General features: G+C 41.3%; 1 protein-coding gene across 1 annotated transcript in view; it reads right to left on the reverse strand.

Annotated features, from left to right (window-relative positions):
• Window positions 1–943: 943 nt before the first annotated feature.
• Window positions 944–15,339, reverse strand: part of mmp15b (matrix metallopeptidase 15b) — a 35,373-nt gene continuing 20,977 nt past the window's right edge. Inside the window, exons 7-10 of the mRNA XM_005929223.3 lie at window positions 13,385–13,523; window positions 10,164–10,314; window positions 8,436–8,554; window positions 944–7,317 (exon numbers count right to left, since the gene is read on the reverse strand). Coding sequence (XP_005929285.1) covers window positions 6,809–7,317; window positions 8,436–8,554; window positions 10,164–10,314; window positions 13,385–13,523 — 918 coding nt within the window. The 3' untranslated portion in view covers window positions 944–6,808. The remainder of the gene's footprint in view (window positions 7,318–8,435; window positions 8,555–10,163; window positions 10,315–13,384; window positions 13,524–15,339) is intronic.

Here is a 15,339-nt window from a genome sequence, read left to right on the forward strand (position 1 = left end):
CACAGCTGCCTCTTCTTCTCTCATTCTCCCCCTCCCTCTCCTGTTGCTACTTCAATCATGAAACTGATCAATGATCAGCTGATCGGCTTTCTCTCTGTTTGTTTATCGCCCACTTTGCGCCAGAAAGAGGAAACCAGCGGATGTCGCGCTAAACAACAGCAGCACGTTTAAGCTTGATCAGCTGTTGTTAGAATTTATTTAATATTACATTTCTAGTATCAGCTGATGTTTGCTGGAGCCACAGCTGTAAAGCTGCTGGTCATGATATCGGTTTGGATATGTGGTGAGAGGGAAACATGAAGATGAAACCAGGAGATGTCCTTACTGAATCATCAGAGCTGAACAGGTGATGGAGAAACAGGTTTACCTTTTAGGTGACATGAATGAGTTGAAGGGAAGTTATGAACTGTTTCTGAGAGACAAATAACACCAGGATCCTTTTTCTAAGTAGCTGACAGCTGGTAACTGTGCAGGGGCGGGTCTAGCAAAGTTTTGCCAGGGGGCCAGGTAGGGATTAAGGGGGGCACAAAGAAATACTTTTCTTTCTTATTCTCATTTAAAATGTCTCTAGCTTTTAATAAATAATTATCTGAATCTTACAACCAAAGTTTTTATCTGATGTAAAATGTACAGAAATCATATATATACCAACAAGACTGTGCATCACAGTCACAACAGCATTTGTTTTCATTAAAAGTCTTTATGGCTTTAATACCTGGTGGGCCGGTCTCTAGTCAAAATGCCCGGGCTGATCTTTTGTCCCGGTCCAGCCCTGTCTGAAGTGCAAACCTCCCCTTTAAAAAACTCCCAACGGGCCATCAAATAGTCAATAAGTTATTGTACAGCTCATTGTTTTGGGACACCTGTTAATTAAAGCAGTTACAAAGAAGTTAATCATCATTGAATGTACTGTTGATAGCAAAAGGTTGATAGCACATTTGATATAAAGTGGGAAACTATCCATACAGGTCAAAAATGTTCTTTGTAACAGGCCGTAAACTTGCTATTTGATACAGTTTAGTTGGGTGTTTTAGTCTGTTGGGACTGAGTCAAATCAAATGCCAGAAACTGCAGATTTTGACAGTTGGTTTTATTTTTCAGCTCTGGAAGTTGCCATTAGGTACAATGGCAATCCTTTAAGGAGTACCGCTTCTGTGGCAAACTTTTGTAACCCTAAAGGTACAATAAGGTGCTTTATTTTCTGAGTGTAGCAAGAATTTGGGGCAATTACACCTGCATGAATGAGAGTAGGTGTCACTTTATTTAGTCTTGCAGACAACTTGCTTGCACAGAAATATCTCATTAAAGATTGCTGTCAGGCTGCAGTTCTGCTGTTTGTGTTGTGGTGCTTTGAACAATGAAATTTCCTCTCTGTGTGATGACAACATTGCCTGTGCGGCTTCATAAGGCCTCTAAAAACTGCTTGCTAACTTCCTTCTTGCTCACATGGTTTCCTGGCAATCTGCCATGCCCCCCTCCCCTCTCTCATCCTCCCTTCCCTGGGTCCATAAGGCCGTTGTGCTGCCTGTCCCGTGTGAGACAGGAAGCAAGGCCCTATGGACAGTGACCTCACCGCAGGAAGAAAGTAGAGGGTGTGTGTACTGTATGCAGTTGTGCAGGATTGTAGGTTGTGCTGCTGCAGTCACTACACAAACTGAACAAAGACACAAATTTGTATATTTTCAGAGGAAAATTTTAATGTGTACATGTCCAGCATGGCTTGTTAACACACTCTACTAGAGGTGAACACACAACACAAATGTATAAAATCTTACATTTTCTAAAGAAAATAAAAACACAACCAAACCCCCCAAAATTAAAATAATTGGAATGTTATTAACAGAAACAAATCAAGTTTGGAGAGAAAAATATGCACAAATCAAATCAAAATAAGACAAATGATCAAAGACAAACAGAGTTTTTTTTTCCATCTAGTCCCACACAGGGTCGAAGGTTTTTTTTTCTGTTTGTTTTTTTTTCTTTCTTTTTTTCAGAAAATCACTGAAACATTACTCCGGCAGTAATGAAAAGAGATGCTGTGAGATGCCATGGTTCATTATCGATGGTCAGCACAGAAGTGACTGAATCCTTCAAAATATACTCTTCTCTAGCTGCAGTTAGTGGATGGAAACAGTTTTCCTAAGTTACTCAACAGTTTCAGTGTCTGTTTGAAGCACGACGAGAGCTGATCCGCTGCAGACGGATGCTGAAAGTCATTTGTCAGGTGCTGTTTTTGTTTCATTCCCGAGCTGAGCGGTCGGGTTTGCCAAGTGGTGATTTCAGATGAGTGGTTTCAGAGTGGATGGGCTCAGAGAGCAAGCTGAGATGCACTCTGGGAAAAGAGAGAAGCATCTGGACAACCCACAATCCCCTTGGCTGGGGTCACTGTAAGCCACAAAGTTAACCCAAGACAAACTGAAACAGGAAAACAGTCTGTCAAGTCCAACAGATTTTGTTTTAATCTTTTTTAGTTCGTTATTTATTAATCTGTTTTTCCTCCTAGAGTTTGGGTTTTGCACAGGGCTGATGCAACGACTTTTTGAAGCTTGCAGTGATTAGGCAGTGCAGAGATACACTGTGACAGTGGGAAGCTGCAAGCTAAAAAGCACACTGTGTGGAGAGAGAAGACACGGCTACAATACAACCTGGCTTCAGACTGATTGTGGAGATTTTAACAGATGTTCATTAAAAAGAACAAAACATCAGGGTTGAATGAGAAATGCTTAACGTGCAGTCTTTACAGAAACACATCCTGAGAGAGATGAAAGCTCAGACTGAGATCAGCATATCCTAACCTTACCTAAAATTTGCATTAAGGGTATGCACTTCAAAATGAACTTCAGCTTTTGCAAGCTTTGAATCTGAATGTGACATCAACAAAAATCAAAGCAAATCGTGTTAAAAGTTGCTGAACAAGTAGGTGGATCTACTAGCAAGCTTTGTTGTGTGTGACAATAATGTGTTAGTGTGTATGTATTACAGAGACAGAAAATAGGGGGAGGACAAAGAGAGTGAGAGAGAAGGCCATTGTCTTTATTATGATCCCCTCGGGCTTTGAGGGCTGGGCCGAGCGTGGAGAGACGTGGCGTGTGGGAGATTTACAGTCAGAACACAGGCCTAGCTTATAGAGAGGAGGGCTGATTAACTCAACACCTCTAAATGCACACAAACAGGCATCAATCAATCTGACAGATCTCTTTCCTAACCTTTCAATACTTCTCTTCTGCTTGGTGTCCTGAGACAAATAAACTGTATTAAACCCGCCAGTGTCCCCTCACAGAAAATCGCTCAAACTGCTGAATCACCAAAACTGTGTTTCTGCGTGAGGCAAACTCAGGTGCACTGGACCTCTCTTTCAGACTTTTGAAGTGGTTACTTTAGCTTTGAAGTGGTTAACTCCCTGTGGGCTCTCTGTTTGGAGGTTATAGAGGAGAATAGGAGGCTTAATAAAGAAGAACTCCATAAACAACTGGGTGTCTAGCGCAATGAGTAGGCACTTTCTGAGCCTGTCCAGACGCTGGGCTGTCTGAACGCTCATTGATGTGCCTGAAGGACCAAATGGAAGAGCAGGACAGTAGAGGAGAGGGGGAGGGAGTGCTTTTAAAGCTGATTAGCTGCGTCCGCCAACCCCTCCTTCCCCACAAAAGCTTCATGATGAGGAGATGAGGGATGGACACGGGACACCGTTTCCTGGCAACTGCTATCGACCTGCCTCAGATCAATCTCCAGACTTCTGGTGACGGCTGAGTTTGCTCTTCCTTTTCCTCCTTTCAGTATGGGTGTCCGGTTAACTTCAGGTCTGACTACTTAGGTGTCTCACTTTGCCCTATCTTCTCTTAGTGGGAGGCCTAGCAGAACAGCAGTATCAGGTTAGGCCAATGCACTTACACCTTTATCCATGGACAGAGTGCTGGTGTCCAGTTTAGAAGTTTAATGTATTTCAGCCAAAAAATGACAAGAACTGCAAAAAGCTGGCACCAAACATTGTTTTGGATATGACAATGCTCTACAGAAAAATTCTCCCATGACTGTCTGCCATAATATCCGCAACACAGAAATGACCCCAACTACTATTCAAAATCTTTTAGAATATTTGATTCTTCACCTGTGGAAATGTGGGCTTTATTAAAAGGCACCGAGGCAGAAATGGCTTTGCACCTGCACTGACATGAGCACTGGATCCATGGAAAATAAGTATGAATGCTGCCAATAAGGAGGCTCTAAAACATGCATGTGCTTATACAAAACTACAAGTGAAACACTTTGACAAGCTTTCTTAAACGAGGCCTGTCACCTACTCTAAGCGAAAGTTTCCTCTTTGGCCAGCACTGCTGCTGAACTTGCAAGGGAATCTGGGTCACATGGGTTGTTGCCAACTCTCTCTCCCTCTTCTCTTTGTCTCCTCCTTCTTCCCACCCTTCCTTATTCCTGAGATCTAAACTTTGCAAGCTCAGGGAGCCGAGGTCAGGCGTGTTCCCTCAGTCCTCCTTCCCCCTTTCCTTTTCTCAGCTGCAAGAAATTCAGACTCTCGATACCCTCCCCATTTGTGTAACCTGAGCTGGGTGAGCTGAGCCAACCCCCCACCCCCCAGGTCAGAGTGGCAGCTTAGTTCTAAATGCTACTTCAGATAAACCTTCCTCCAATTTATGTCTGAAATCAAACTTCTAAACACTTTCACTCACACACTCATTTTATGCCTTATCTTCAGGCATAAACTCATCACGATGAGATAAATTGCTGCCATTAAGAAAAATGTTGACTTTAAAAGGTCACCACACCTGGTTTTAGCCTTTCATGACTCTTTATCAGCGTAGTCACCGTTTTACACCAATTTTCAGTGTGTGTCTGAATGCACTGACAAAGACTGAGAACTCCGTGTAATAAAGAGGCAATTTTCTGTGCATGCCTTCTTGAGAGATGAAACGAAAGCCGACTGTTTTGACTCAGTAAGGTCAAAGTTTAGTTTAGAGGTTAACGGCATTTGCGCACACCTGCTGTTATTTGATGAGGAGGATTAGTCTGTGTTCACATAAGCCATCATGGCCTGAGCCCACCCTGGTGCTTACAGTAAGACTGCATATCATCCCAGAAGTCTCTCTAAAAAATACTAGCAGTAAAAGATGCATTATGTACTGCATGGTAGACGAGCTGCACTCCGTGAATGCTCTGTAACAGCTTTAGCTTTGTTTCCCCCTTTTATGTCTCTCGCACACCCAGATGCTCTCCCTCCTGTGTTATTTCACAGTGAGCTGACTTTGTTCATTAACTATTAGTCCGTCTCCTTCACGGCACAAAGGACAGGTCTTATTTTTGACATAAAAGAGGATCTCTGAGAATTAGCCCCACAGTTGAGAACTAAAGGAAGAGGTCCCCTTTATAGTCTATTTATCCTTTCAGCCAGAGAGCTCTTTAACAAGACAAGCTTCCAAATAAGGGAAAGAAAGAAGGCAGACCTACCGTCCATCAGTGTGAACACAAGATATGGAAGGCATTAGTCATCTGACCTTAAAGGGTTAATTTATTTGCAGTGCCAGTGTTTCTATCTAGAATTATCTATAGAATTATGTGACTGTGTTGCTAGTTAATTCTGTCTACTGGCATAAAAAACATGAGTGAGGTTGAAAAGCTTAAAAGCTTTTATAGCTGCCGGACTGGAAAACTAAATCTTTTCCGGAGACAAAAGTGGATATAGACATAGACAGAGTAACACCGTGTGTCTGCAGAGTGCATCGATTTGTTTGTCAATGAAGTTAAACAGCCAATTGTCAGTCTTAGGCTACTGTATCATATACCTAGCAAAATGTCTTTTTTCACTACTTTGCATTGTCTAAATAAATAATATGTTCACCAGAAGGTTACAAGAAATTAAAAGTATGTAATAGCCGCACAGCTCTGGCTTTATTATCTTGTTTGTTTAAACCCTGTTTGACTGATATACATGTAACCTTCTCAGATCTCACAGTGAATACAGAATTATTATTAACATAAATAGGAGAGACTGCAACAATAAGATTTAATGGTTTAAAAACAAACCTGCCCTCCTCTGACTAACAATCTGAACTCTGAATTAACCTTCAGACTTACAATCACACCCTAATCACCATCAACAAGAGTCAAAGAGAATAATATCTGAGCTCGTTGCAGGTCCCAAAACACCTCTTCATAGATTCTCCTGCAGAGAAAAGGAAAGACAAGAAACACGGAGCTGATGAGAGGAAGGAAAGAACCCTTCTGGACTCCACTTGAAGCACTGTGGCCTGTCTACAAATCTTTTTAATGCTTTGAATTTCTTCCTTTTGTGGCAACTGAGATAGCATAAGCTGATGTCAGGTTATTAGCGAGGAAAAAGCCCCTACGGAGATTAGGGGAAGGAGGAGGGCGGAGCAGAGATGTGAGAGAGAATAGACCGGCCTTCCTGCTTTAGAAGTAATAATAACAACAACAACAAAAAAGTCACATAAAATGAACCAAAACAAAAAGAACAAAACTATGTGCAAACTTCTCTCATATAAATAGACTACAGTCACTGCATTGTAGAGCACCATGGGAGACAGGAGGAGGTTAGAGAGGTGTGTGTCTGTGTGTGTGTGTGTGTGTTTGAAAATGTAAGACATAAGTTACGCTCGCGTCTAGTTTGTGTGTATGTATCATTACAGTATTTGCATGGATCTACTACCACAGAGCTGCAGGAGCCACTGAGCACAGAGACTGGAGACAGATGGATCACTGGGAAGAGGGCTAGATTAGAGGAGGAGGGGGCATCTAAGGTTTAAATCAAGTTCAGCGTTCAAAGACCTAACATCAGGGGTCAGACCCAGTCCTGAAGTGAGCGTTTGCAGTGCACCAGCAGGCGTGGTGCCCCTTTGCTCTGCAGCGTGTTGATGATGGCATAGATCAGTCCCAGGATGCACAGCACCAGGACCAGTGGGATGGTTACCATCAGGATGCTCATGGTCCGCTCTTGGCTGTCGTCCACCTTCAGTACCACATCCACCTCATTGGTCTTCTCCTCACGTCCCTCGCGAGAGTCTTGATCTTTGTCACCGTCTGAGCCTTTGTCTTTGTCCGTTCCCCCGCGATCTGTTCCGTCCCGGTCTTTGCCCTTGTCGCCGTCACGTCCTGCGTCGGGGTTAAATGGCGGGCGGCTTACGTCTGGGTATTTGCGGCCCGAGTCTGTGTCCGTGTCTCTGTCGGGATCCAGGTCCACGCTGCAGCCCATGAAATCTCTCAGGATGGATTTTGGATAGCCCGGTTCGCTTTTCATACGGTGGTTGTCAAACTTCCAGTACTTGGAACCCTTATAGAAGTAGGTGTATGCTGAAATATAAATGGAGAAAACATGAGCCCACAAAGAATGTTAAAGCATGACTAAAAGAATAATTAGAGTTTTTGAGAGATCTTTAAAGAGTTACCAGATAACTGACAGCTGTACGTGATTAAACAAGATATTTGTACATCTTAGAGAGAATAACAGTCTGTATTTGTTCCCCATTAGAGAGAAGTAGGTGGTTTCTCCATAATTTGAAGGTTTATACTGAGCTACGCTAACATGATCATTTAAAAAAAAAAATCTAAATTATATTGAGACTTTTGGCAAAAAATAAGATTAATATATTTATCAAAAAGTCAAACTGTTGCTTTAATAACTTCAATATTTTACTCTAAATTCTCTCTGTGTTCAGTTGAGGCAATTAAAATTACTCAAGTGGCTACTGTCAGTCCAATAATTGCTTATTTCTAACATATCTGCAAAGAAAAAGAACTCCCCACCCAGAATGTTCAATAAATCCAATCATAGCAAAGCTCAAAATCACCTTTTTTGGATTATTATAGTATTAAAATCAATAAAACTAACAAGCTGAGGGACTTCAATGAGGCAATCAGATGAAGAATCCCTGTTTGCACTCTCTTAATCAACAAAGAGGTGGAAGTACAAACTGTATGCTATAAAAGTATGCAGTTTTGGTCTAGTTTTCATCTATTATTTATGAATTGATGTTGCTTTTGAACACCATTCAACTGAAGAACAGCCACTAAAGACAGCACGTTTTATGAAATCAGTGATTTCATAAATTATCTCAACAAGAGTGTGCACAACAACTCTTAATAGAAGTCAGCTACCAAGTTAAACAAATAGTGAGCAAAAAATAATTCAAATTGACAAGAATAGAATTCAAAATAATTCAATTACATGAAACTCATAAACTATAAATTTGCATCCCTAGGAGTCAAGACACTGAATCACTCCTCTCCAATAATGCACAGCACAGCCAGAAGCATTTCACATGTCAGTTCAAAATCACACCCACACCCTCCCCCATCTCCTGATGACTGACCACACCCTGATTCTTTGTTTCAGGCATGTCTCAGTCTGCCACAGACCCTCTTCTCCCCTTTCCAAACACAAACACATACACAGAAACTACACCGCTCACCTCCATCATCGCTGAGGAAGGCCCCCTTGGGATTAGAGGGCACTGACGTTCCCCAGACACTGATTGACTTCGGGTAGCCTCTGTCAGCTGAGCGAGACTGCTCGTTGAAGCGCCAGTACCTGAAGACAGAAAGCGGGAGAAGGTTGATACTGTTTATCAACTGTCTAAACAAGAACAGAGCAGACGTCTTCCTCAGTACACTACATGCTGGGTCTGCACAGAGTGCATATCACAGTACCGCTTCCACAGAATACTTGTAGTTCTGTGTTAATATGCTGTGAGCGTTCTGTACACATAAACCTTCAGGGCGTGTATTTTCACGCACCAAAGTCAAACCACTCACTTCGTGGTAGTGAAAAGAAAGTATGTTTGACATGAGCTTTTCTGCACAGTGGTACGGTTACGGGCTGTAGTTCAGTTAAAAATAGTTCCTACATCAATCAGCTCACAACAAGGTTTATGGATGGCTTCTGAGTAACTGAAACATGATTTCCAAAAGGAGTAGATTTTTATTCTATATAGAATAAAAACAGATGAGTGAAAAAAAGGCTGTTCTTACAGTTTTATTTCTGCTGGTATTTGGTCATAAAATCTAGGGAGTCAATGTCTGAAATCCATCTCACATCAGCCAGGATGAGAGTGAATTCACTACAATCATGATACTGATATCATGATAGTGACAGAGGAAAAGTCTGTGGACTGCCAAAATGAGTAAGATTCATCATTTATGGAGCATGACGGTCTGTACTAGCTGTCGTAGCAATTTAACATCTAACTGGTGAGATATTCCAGTCTGGAACAAAGCTGGACCAATCAACAAATTGCTGTTGACCTTTGTAGCTGGGACGAGTGCAAGTTGATCACTAGGTTTTTCAAGACATTGCTGCCCTCAATAAAAACAGAATGCAATAATTTGCTCATAAACACTAATTTTATTAACAACAGAACACAAAGTATCAAATTCTTAAATTGACACATTTCACTGTTTCATGAAAAAGCTAATTTTGAATTTGAGGACATTAATATATCTCGGAAAAAATGCAGCGAGAGCAACGAAGGGCTGGAAATACAAGTAGGACTAAGAAGAAACAGGTGAAGCAACTAATTAGGCTAACGGACAACAGATTGGTAACATGACTGTGTACCAGGAGAGCCTAAAGGCATCAAAAGGCACCATTAGCACTGAAAGTTTTCTACAGTTTTTACAGAAACAAATGTTCCCACCAGATGCCCTTTTTTTGTTTTTTAAGGGAAGAAATTCTATATTTCAAGAAGACAATGTTAAACTGCATACTGCATCTCTTACAAAGGGAGGTTTTGTAGTAGAAGTGTCTGGGTGTTGAACTGGGCTGCCTGCAGTCACCAGCTAAAAACGTTTGGCACATCATGAAACCAACAGTACAACACAGAAGGCCCAGGACTGTTGAGCAGCTCATATCCCACGTCACACAAGAGTGGGACGATATTCCTCTCTGAAAATTTCAGCAAGCGGTCTCTCATGAGTCTGTAAACGTCGGTTCCCACACATTTGTGGACTGTTGTTAAACAAAGGAGATGCTACACAGTGATAAACATGACCCTATTGTGTTTAACACTCCTCAGATTAAACATTTGATTTGTCAAGTGACCCTGCAAGAACTTGCCAAAAGCAACCAAACTACTGATATCCTTTTAATGCAATATACTCACAGTTCAGTGTCACTCAGACAGAGTATAGGGCTATATTACCTGTCTCCTTGAAAGAAGTAAGTGTAGCCGGATGGCTCCCACCAGATGGCTGTATCTATTCGGTCGTAGGGAATATCTATACCATAATCGACTAGCTCAAGTGGGTAGCCTGGTTCCAGGTTAGCCTCTCTGAAAAGCCAGAATCTGTTTCCTGAGGAGAGGAGAGAAATTTTATGTGATGCTTTCTGATGTATACATTGGAGCATTCCCCTATCCACTCTTACCCTTATATGGAAAATGTTACCACACACAATCACATTGTATATGACATATATATGGTTACCCACACATCATAAACCTTCGAGAATGCTCGTGCACACATGTTTAATTTGCTAGCAATTACGGATAAGAACAGTCCCACAAACCAAGCCAGCATTTACACACACTTGTAAATAATAAGAATGCAATAATGGATTATTGGCAAGCAATCAAAAAAAAACTCAGCAGAAGTGAGTACGACATCCCTGACTACAGAGTTTGGGTTTGGCCTGTAATTATGCACAAGGAGTGGCTTGTCTCATGTCAGGCTAAAGCACATTTTGTTGCTGAAGGGAACGTTTTATTGTTTCTCACAGTATCTGACAGGGGGACTGTGTTTCACCATTACATCTCCTTTTGGCTTCATTCTGCCTTTCCCTCACCCGCCCATCCATCCACCCACTTCTGGCCCCTTGCTCCTCATTTAAAAAGAAAGCTCTACACTCAGCATCTGGATAGAACAAGAGGTTGACGCAATGCTTCCCAGGGTTCCTGCGGTGCACAGCCCTCATGTAAAATCCCATGACTTACTCCACAGCTTTTCAAGGCAATGCCAGAGCACTTCAGTGACATAAAAATCCGATGCCTTTTTTTCCCCTGGAAATCTTTTTCTACAGGGATGAACAGTGTTGTTTCTATTACAGCTGGCCTTGTTTTGGACCGGAGCAGCAGGGAAACCTCTGGGTAACACAACAGCTGTGCAACTGGCTTACAGTAAAGATTTACTTTACCGCACTACAGTAAATCAGTACAATACAAACATCAATTCATCCATGTATTACTGTATTTCAGAGTGCACAGATGCAGGATATTTGTACAACAGCAGAATATCGTAAGACTTTGTGTTTTGGCTTAAGCGATGAGCTTGAATGTAGAAATTGGGCAGTGATGAAAAAATATACCCAGGAGCCTTACAGGTTGATTGAAGGGCTGGTGGAGCGGTAGAAACAGCAATTTTTCTGCATGAGCAGATCTCTAGACTGTGTGTCAGGGTTTCTTTACTGTCTCCATTGTGCTTTAGTTTGATTTGTCAGGCTGGCTTTTCTGTGCTTCTAGTTTCTAGTTTGGATATAAAATAATAAACAAAAAACAGTTCAGTTTATTGCTAATGTAAAAACATGTACAGTGTTAATATTTGGTGTCTGAATTAAAACAGTTGTCATAACTATTACTCAAAACCACATTTCAGATCCCAAAATCACCAAAGGAAGAAAATCCTTTTGGGCCATTATTTGTAGCTACAACGGTCGAGACTACTATAATCCAGAGTTTATAACAAAACATGTCTTAGCTGGAGCCACAAAATTCATCAGCATTGACACACAATTTAAGTGAAACCTGTTTTAGTATTTCAATTCAAAGTAGTAGCACATGATATTGCCCATTAATCACAAAGATATGTCACTGAGTCAAAGTATCATGAAAACTTAGAATTGAGTTGAGGTGGGTTGAGAAGTGGCTTGCAGATGCACCATAAAGAGCGCAGGCAATATGAGGTTTGGAACTTGGAGGTGTTGAACGGTATCAGCTGATGTGGGCTTGTCTTAAGATCAGCTGGTTGTGCCTGAAGCTGTGCTTGTTTCTTGGCCCATGATTGAAAACTCTATTTCACAAGTCTGCAAGAACTTGTGCACAACAGTGATGAGTGATTGCTTTAGTCACCACCAGAGAAAGTAAATGCATTGACTGATGCGATGGGTTTAAATACAGGTGTTCATAATAGGCATCCTATTGTTGTGCTTGTCCCCCTTAATCTTATACTCTGCCAGTTTCCTTTCTTCCCTCCCTCTTTCCTCTTCCTTTGTCTCACTCTTCCTTTGCTTAATGGCTTCTCGCCAAATGTCATGCAGAGTCTTGCCGATGACATCATTCTCCTCATTATCAACAGCTGCCTGAAAGCCCGAAGCACCCAGAATCAAGCAGCCGAGTTCTTCTTTTTTCATTCAACTTTATTCGCTGTTGTAAAAGACAAGCTGCTCTCAGAGTCTGTGCCAAAATAATGAGCTATTCTAAAAAAGATTAATACTCAGCATGGTGAACACATTATGTACTGTTGCTTTCTTAAGGAAGTGGGACTAAGGATATCTTCAACATTATCTGTAGAAGATAGAAAAAGCTGCAGTCAGTTTTACTGCTCATATAATGGATTGAAACTGCACTCGGGTTGAAAAAAGAAACCAGATGTGAGGGGTTTTTTTGTTTTCTATGCACGAGAGTGCACATGTTTATGTGAGATATATTTATGGTCCATATGTCCAGAAAAAGTAAATACCTGATCTATAAAGGTGAAACAAATAGAATATTTCAACTTTGACATTAGCAAGACAGACTAATTTATGATAACACCTGGACCTACACACTAGATACAGATGTGTTTATCTCACATCGCTTATCTCTTTATCTAACTTTTATCTTTTTATTTTTTAAACTGCATAACCTGGAATTACTTTCTCAAGCCTGGATGCCTTGTTATAAATGCCCAATGCATGAATTCTTTTATTATGAATTTTGACCTTAACCTTTGACCTCTACAATCTGATCAGTTCAGCCTTGAGTCTAAGTGAATGGTTGTGCCAAATTAAATAAATAAATAAATTCCTCCAGTCATTCATTAGCACATTCGTAATTGGGATGGATGTGCGGTCAAAGGGACCCTGATCTTTGACCTCTTTTTACCAAAATCTAATCAGTCATCTCCGCTGTTTCCACTGATTGTTGGAGGCTGAAAACTGCAAGCTTACATCCACTAATATGCATTTTTCTTTACAGTTACTAAGCAATAAACTGAATTAATCCCATTTGACTTCTCATATTTGGTATCAAGGTGACATAAATCCTTTACAAAAAGAGAATACATGTAAGAATAGTAACAGCATGAGTGTGCAAGACAAGTCATCATAGTCATCATTTACAGAATAGGAAGCATGCATCCATCGGTATGTGCACCAGTATTATCTGCTTACCTTTAAAGAAGACGAACCTGCCATCATGTCTCTCATATGCAGCATCAATGTCGCCAGGGAGACCCCTCCAAAAGTGACCGATTGGCATGGGGTAGTTATCCAGAACCCTGTTCCTACGCACACGCCAGAACCAGCGGCCCTGAGGGGACACAGTACGAAAGTTTGGCTTAGTTTCTTATCTTTTCAGTTAGTTTTAAGAACTCGCTCCTAGCTGAGACTCAAGGAAATACAACGACTGCGAAGTAAATCGATGACAGGAGTGCAGGAGGGGAAGAGCTTCATATCACATCCTTAGCTTTAAAAACAATTCTATTCAGAGAACATGCAAAAAGACACAATAAGAAATATTTTCTCAAGTCATCCATGCAGTCACCCCAGCTGAGGTCACATACACTGTTGCTTTTTTGTCCTCTATGCCAAGCAAACTGAGCTCTGCAGGATAATTAGTCCAGAATGTACAATAAACTAACAATAGCAGAACACTAGCAGGCTAATAATAGTCAGTCTCTGCTCTGCTGGTTTTATCATGTTCCCTCACTGCAGTCTCTCTGTTGATCAGTCTGCCATGAGATGCACTTTAATAAAGAACTGTGGTGTTTGTTCGTCACGTCAGTGACACAAAACAAAGAAAAAGAAAAAGCATATTTTTACCCTTCATGACACTTTGGTTAGTGAACACTCATATCTACTGCAAACAAGCAGCAGACAGAGTTTAACCAGCAGCCCCTCGACTCATTCATAACTGGTGAGTCAGTAGCCCTGCTTGTCCTGGATGCTATAACAGTAAAATGCTGGGTGCTGCTTCTTTCTGGCAAGCACTGCTAGTTTTGTCCTTCATGCAGGACACACTCGCAGACAGCACGGCGCGGCACAGAACAGAACACACTGGAGATGTGTTGGTGAGTGAGACAGAACAGGGCTGAATCCAACTGGATGCTCAACCGTTTGTCTGGTCGGACAGCTCCTTTCCTACAGAATTAACCATATTAGAGCAGATCTCAGTGTGGGAGTTTCATTACTGAGAACTGCTCAGTGTGCTGGCTCTCTTTATGTCGAGACCTTCTGCTGTGAAGTGGACAAAAGAAAGAAACTTTTCCTGAAGAATGACAGCACCTTTTTTCCTTTAATGAACAGGACTCCATAGAGAAAAGAGTGGAACTGGTGTGCTCCGAATTACTCCTACTCATTCAGGGAGCAATTTTGTCTGTGCAGAATAATAGCAGAGAAAACCAATGTCATATAATTTATTTGAATTTGGATGAAAGCTGACCGACAGACAAATGTTTCCACGCATAAAGCCACACTGTCCTCGGCTAAAAATGAAGAAATAAAGACGACTGTATTATAATATTACAACCTTGCAATTAACTTTCAGGCCAAGCTGGGGAGGAGTGATAGAGAGAAATTTGAATAAATGATAATTACAGCTCAAAATCAACAAACCTTGATATAACCACATGAATAAATCTAACCATGAATATATATTTATTGCTTTTTGTCTGCATTTGCTCTGATCAGGAAGCTCATTAAGAACTGGTTAATTTTGGAAAATGAATAATAATGTCTCATGACGTTAATGAAACCCATGAAGACAGACATTAACGTCTGCGATGAAACCCAAGAGTACAAATATAACTGCTTGACCATGTGTAGCATATGTCCAGCCAGTCAGATTTCAGAGTGTGTAATGACTGGTCAGTGTCGCACACACTTAAGAGTCCAAGACAGGAGCTATTCATAGACTGATCTGAGTACTTGGGGAGGGAGGGGGGGTGCAGTGGTCTGCTGTGTGGACTACAAAGCAAATGAAAGATCCCACAAGCAAGAAATATTCACATCTGTGTGTTTTTTCAGCTCTGCAAACACCCCAGATCAAGTTTGCTATCTACAGCTGCTGTGAGCCCTAATGCTTCAGTTCAATGTCAGACGTCAAAACAGCAGAGCAACATTTCTGG

This window comes from Haplochromis burtoni, unplaced genomic scaffold, assembly GCF_018398535.1.
Source record: "Haplochromis burtoni strain Fernald_Lab_line unplaced genomic scaffold, NCSU_Asbu1 Contig_121, whole genome shotgun sequence".
In the NCBI taxonomy this organism is placed as follows: Eukaryota; Metazoa; Chordata; class Actinopteri; order Cichliformes; family Cichlidae; genus Haplochromis; species Haplochromis burtoni.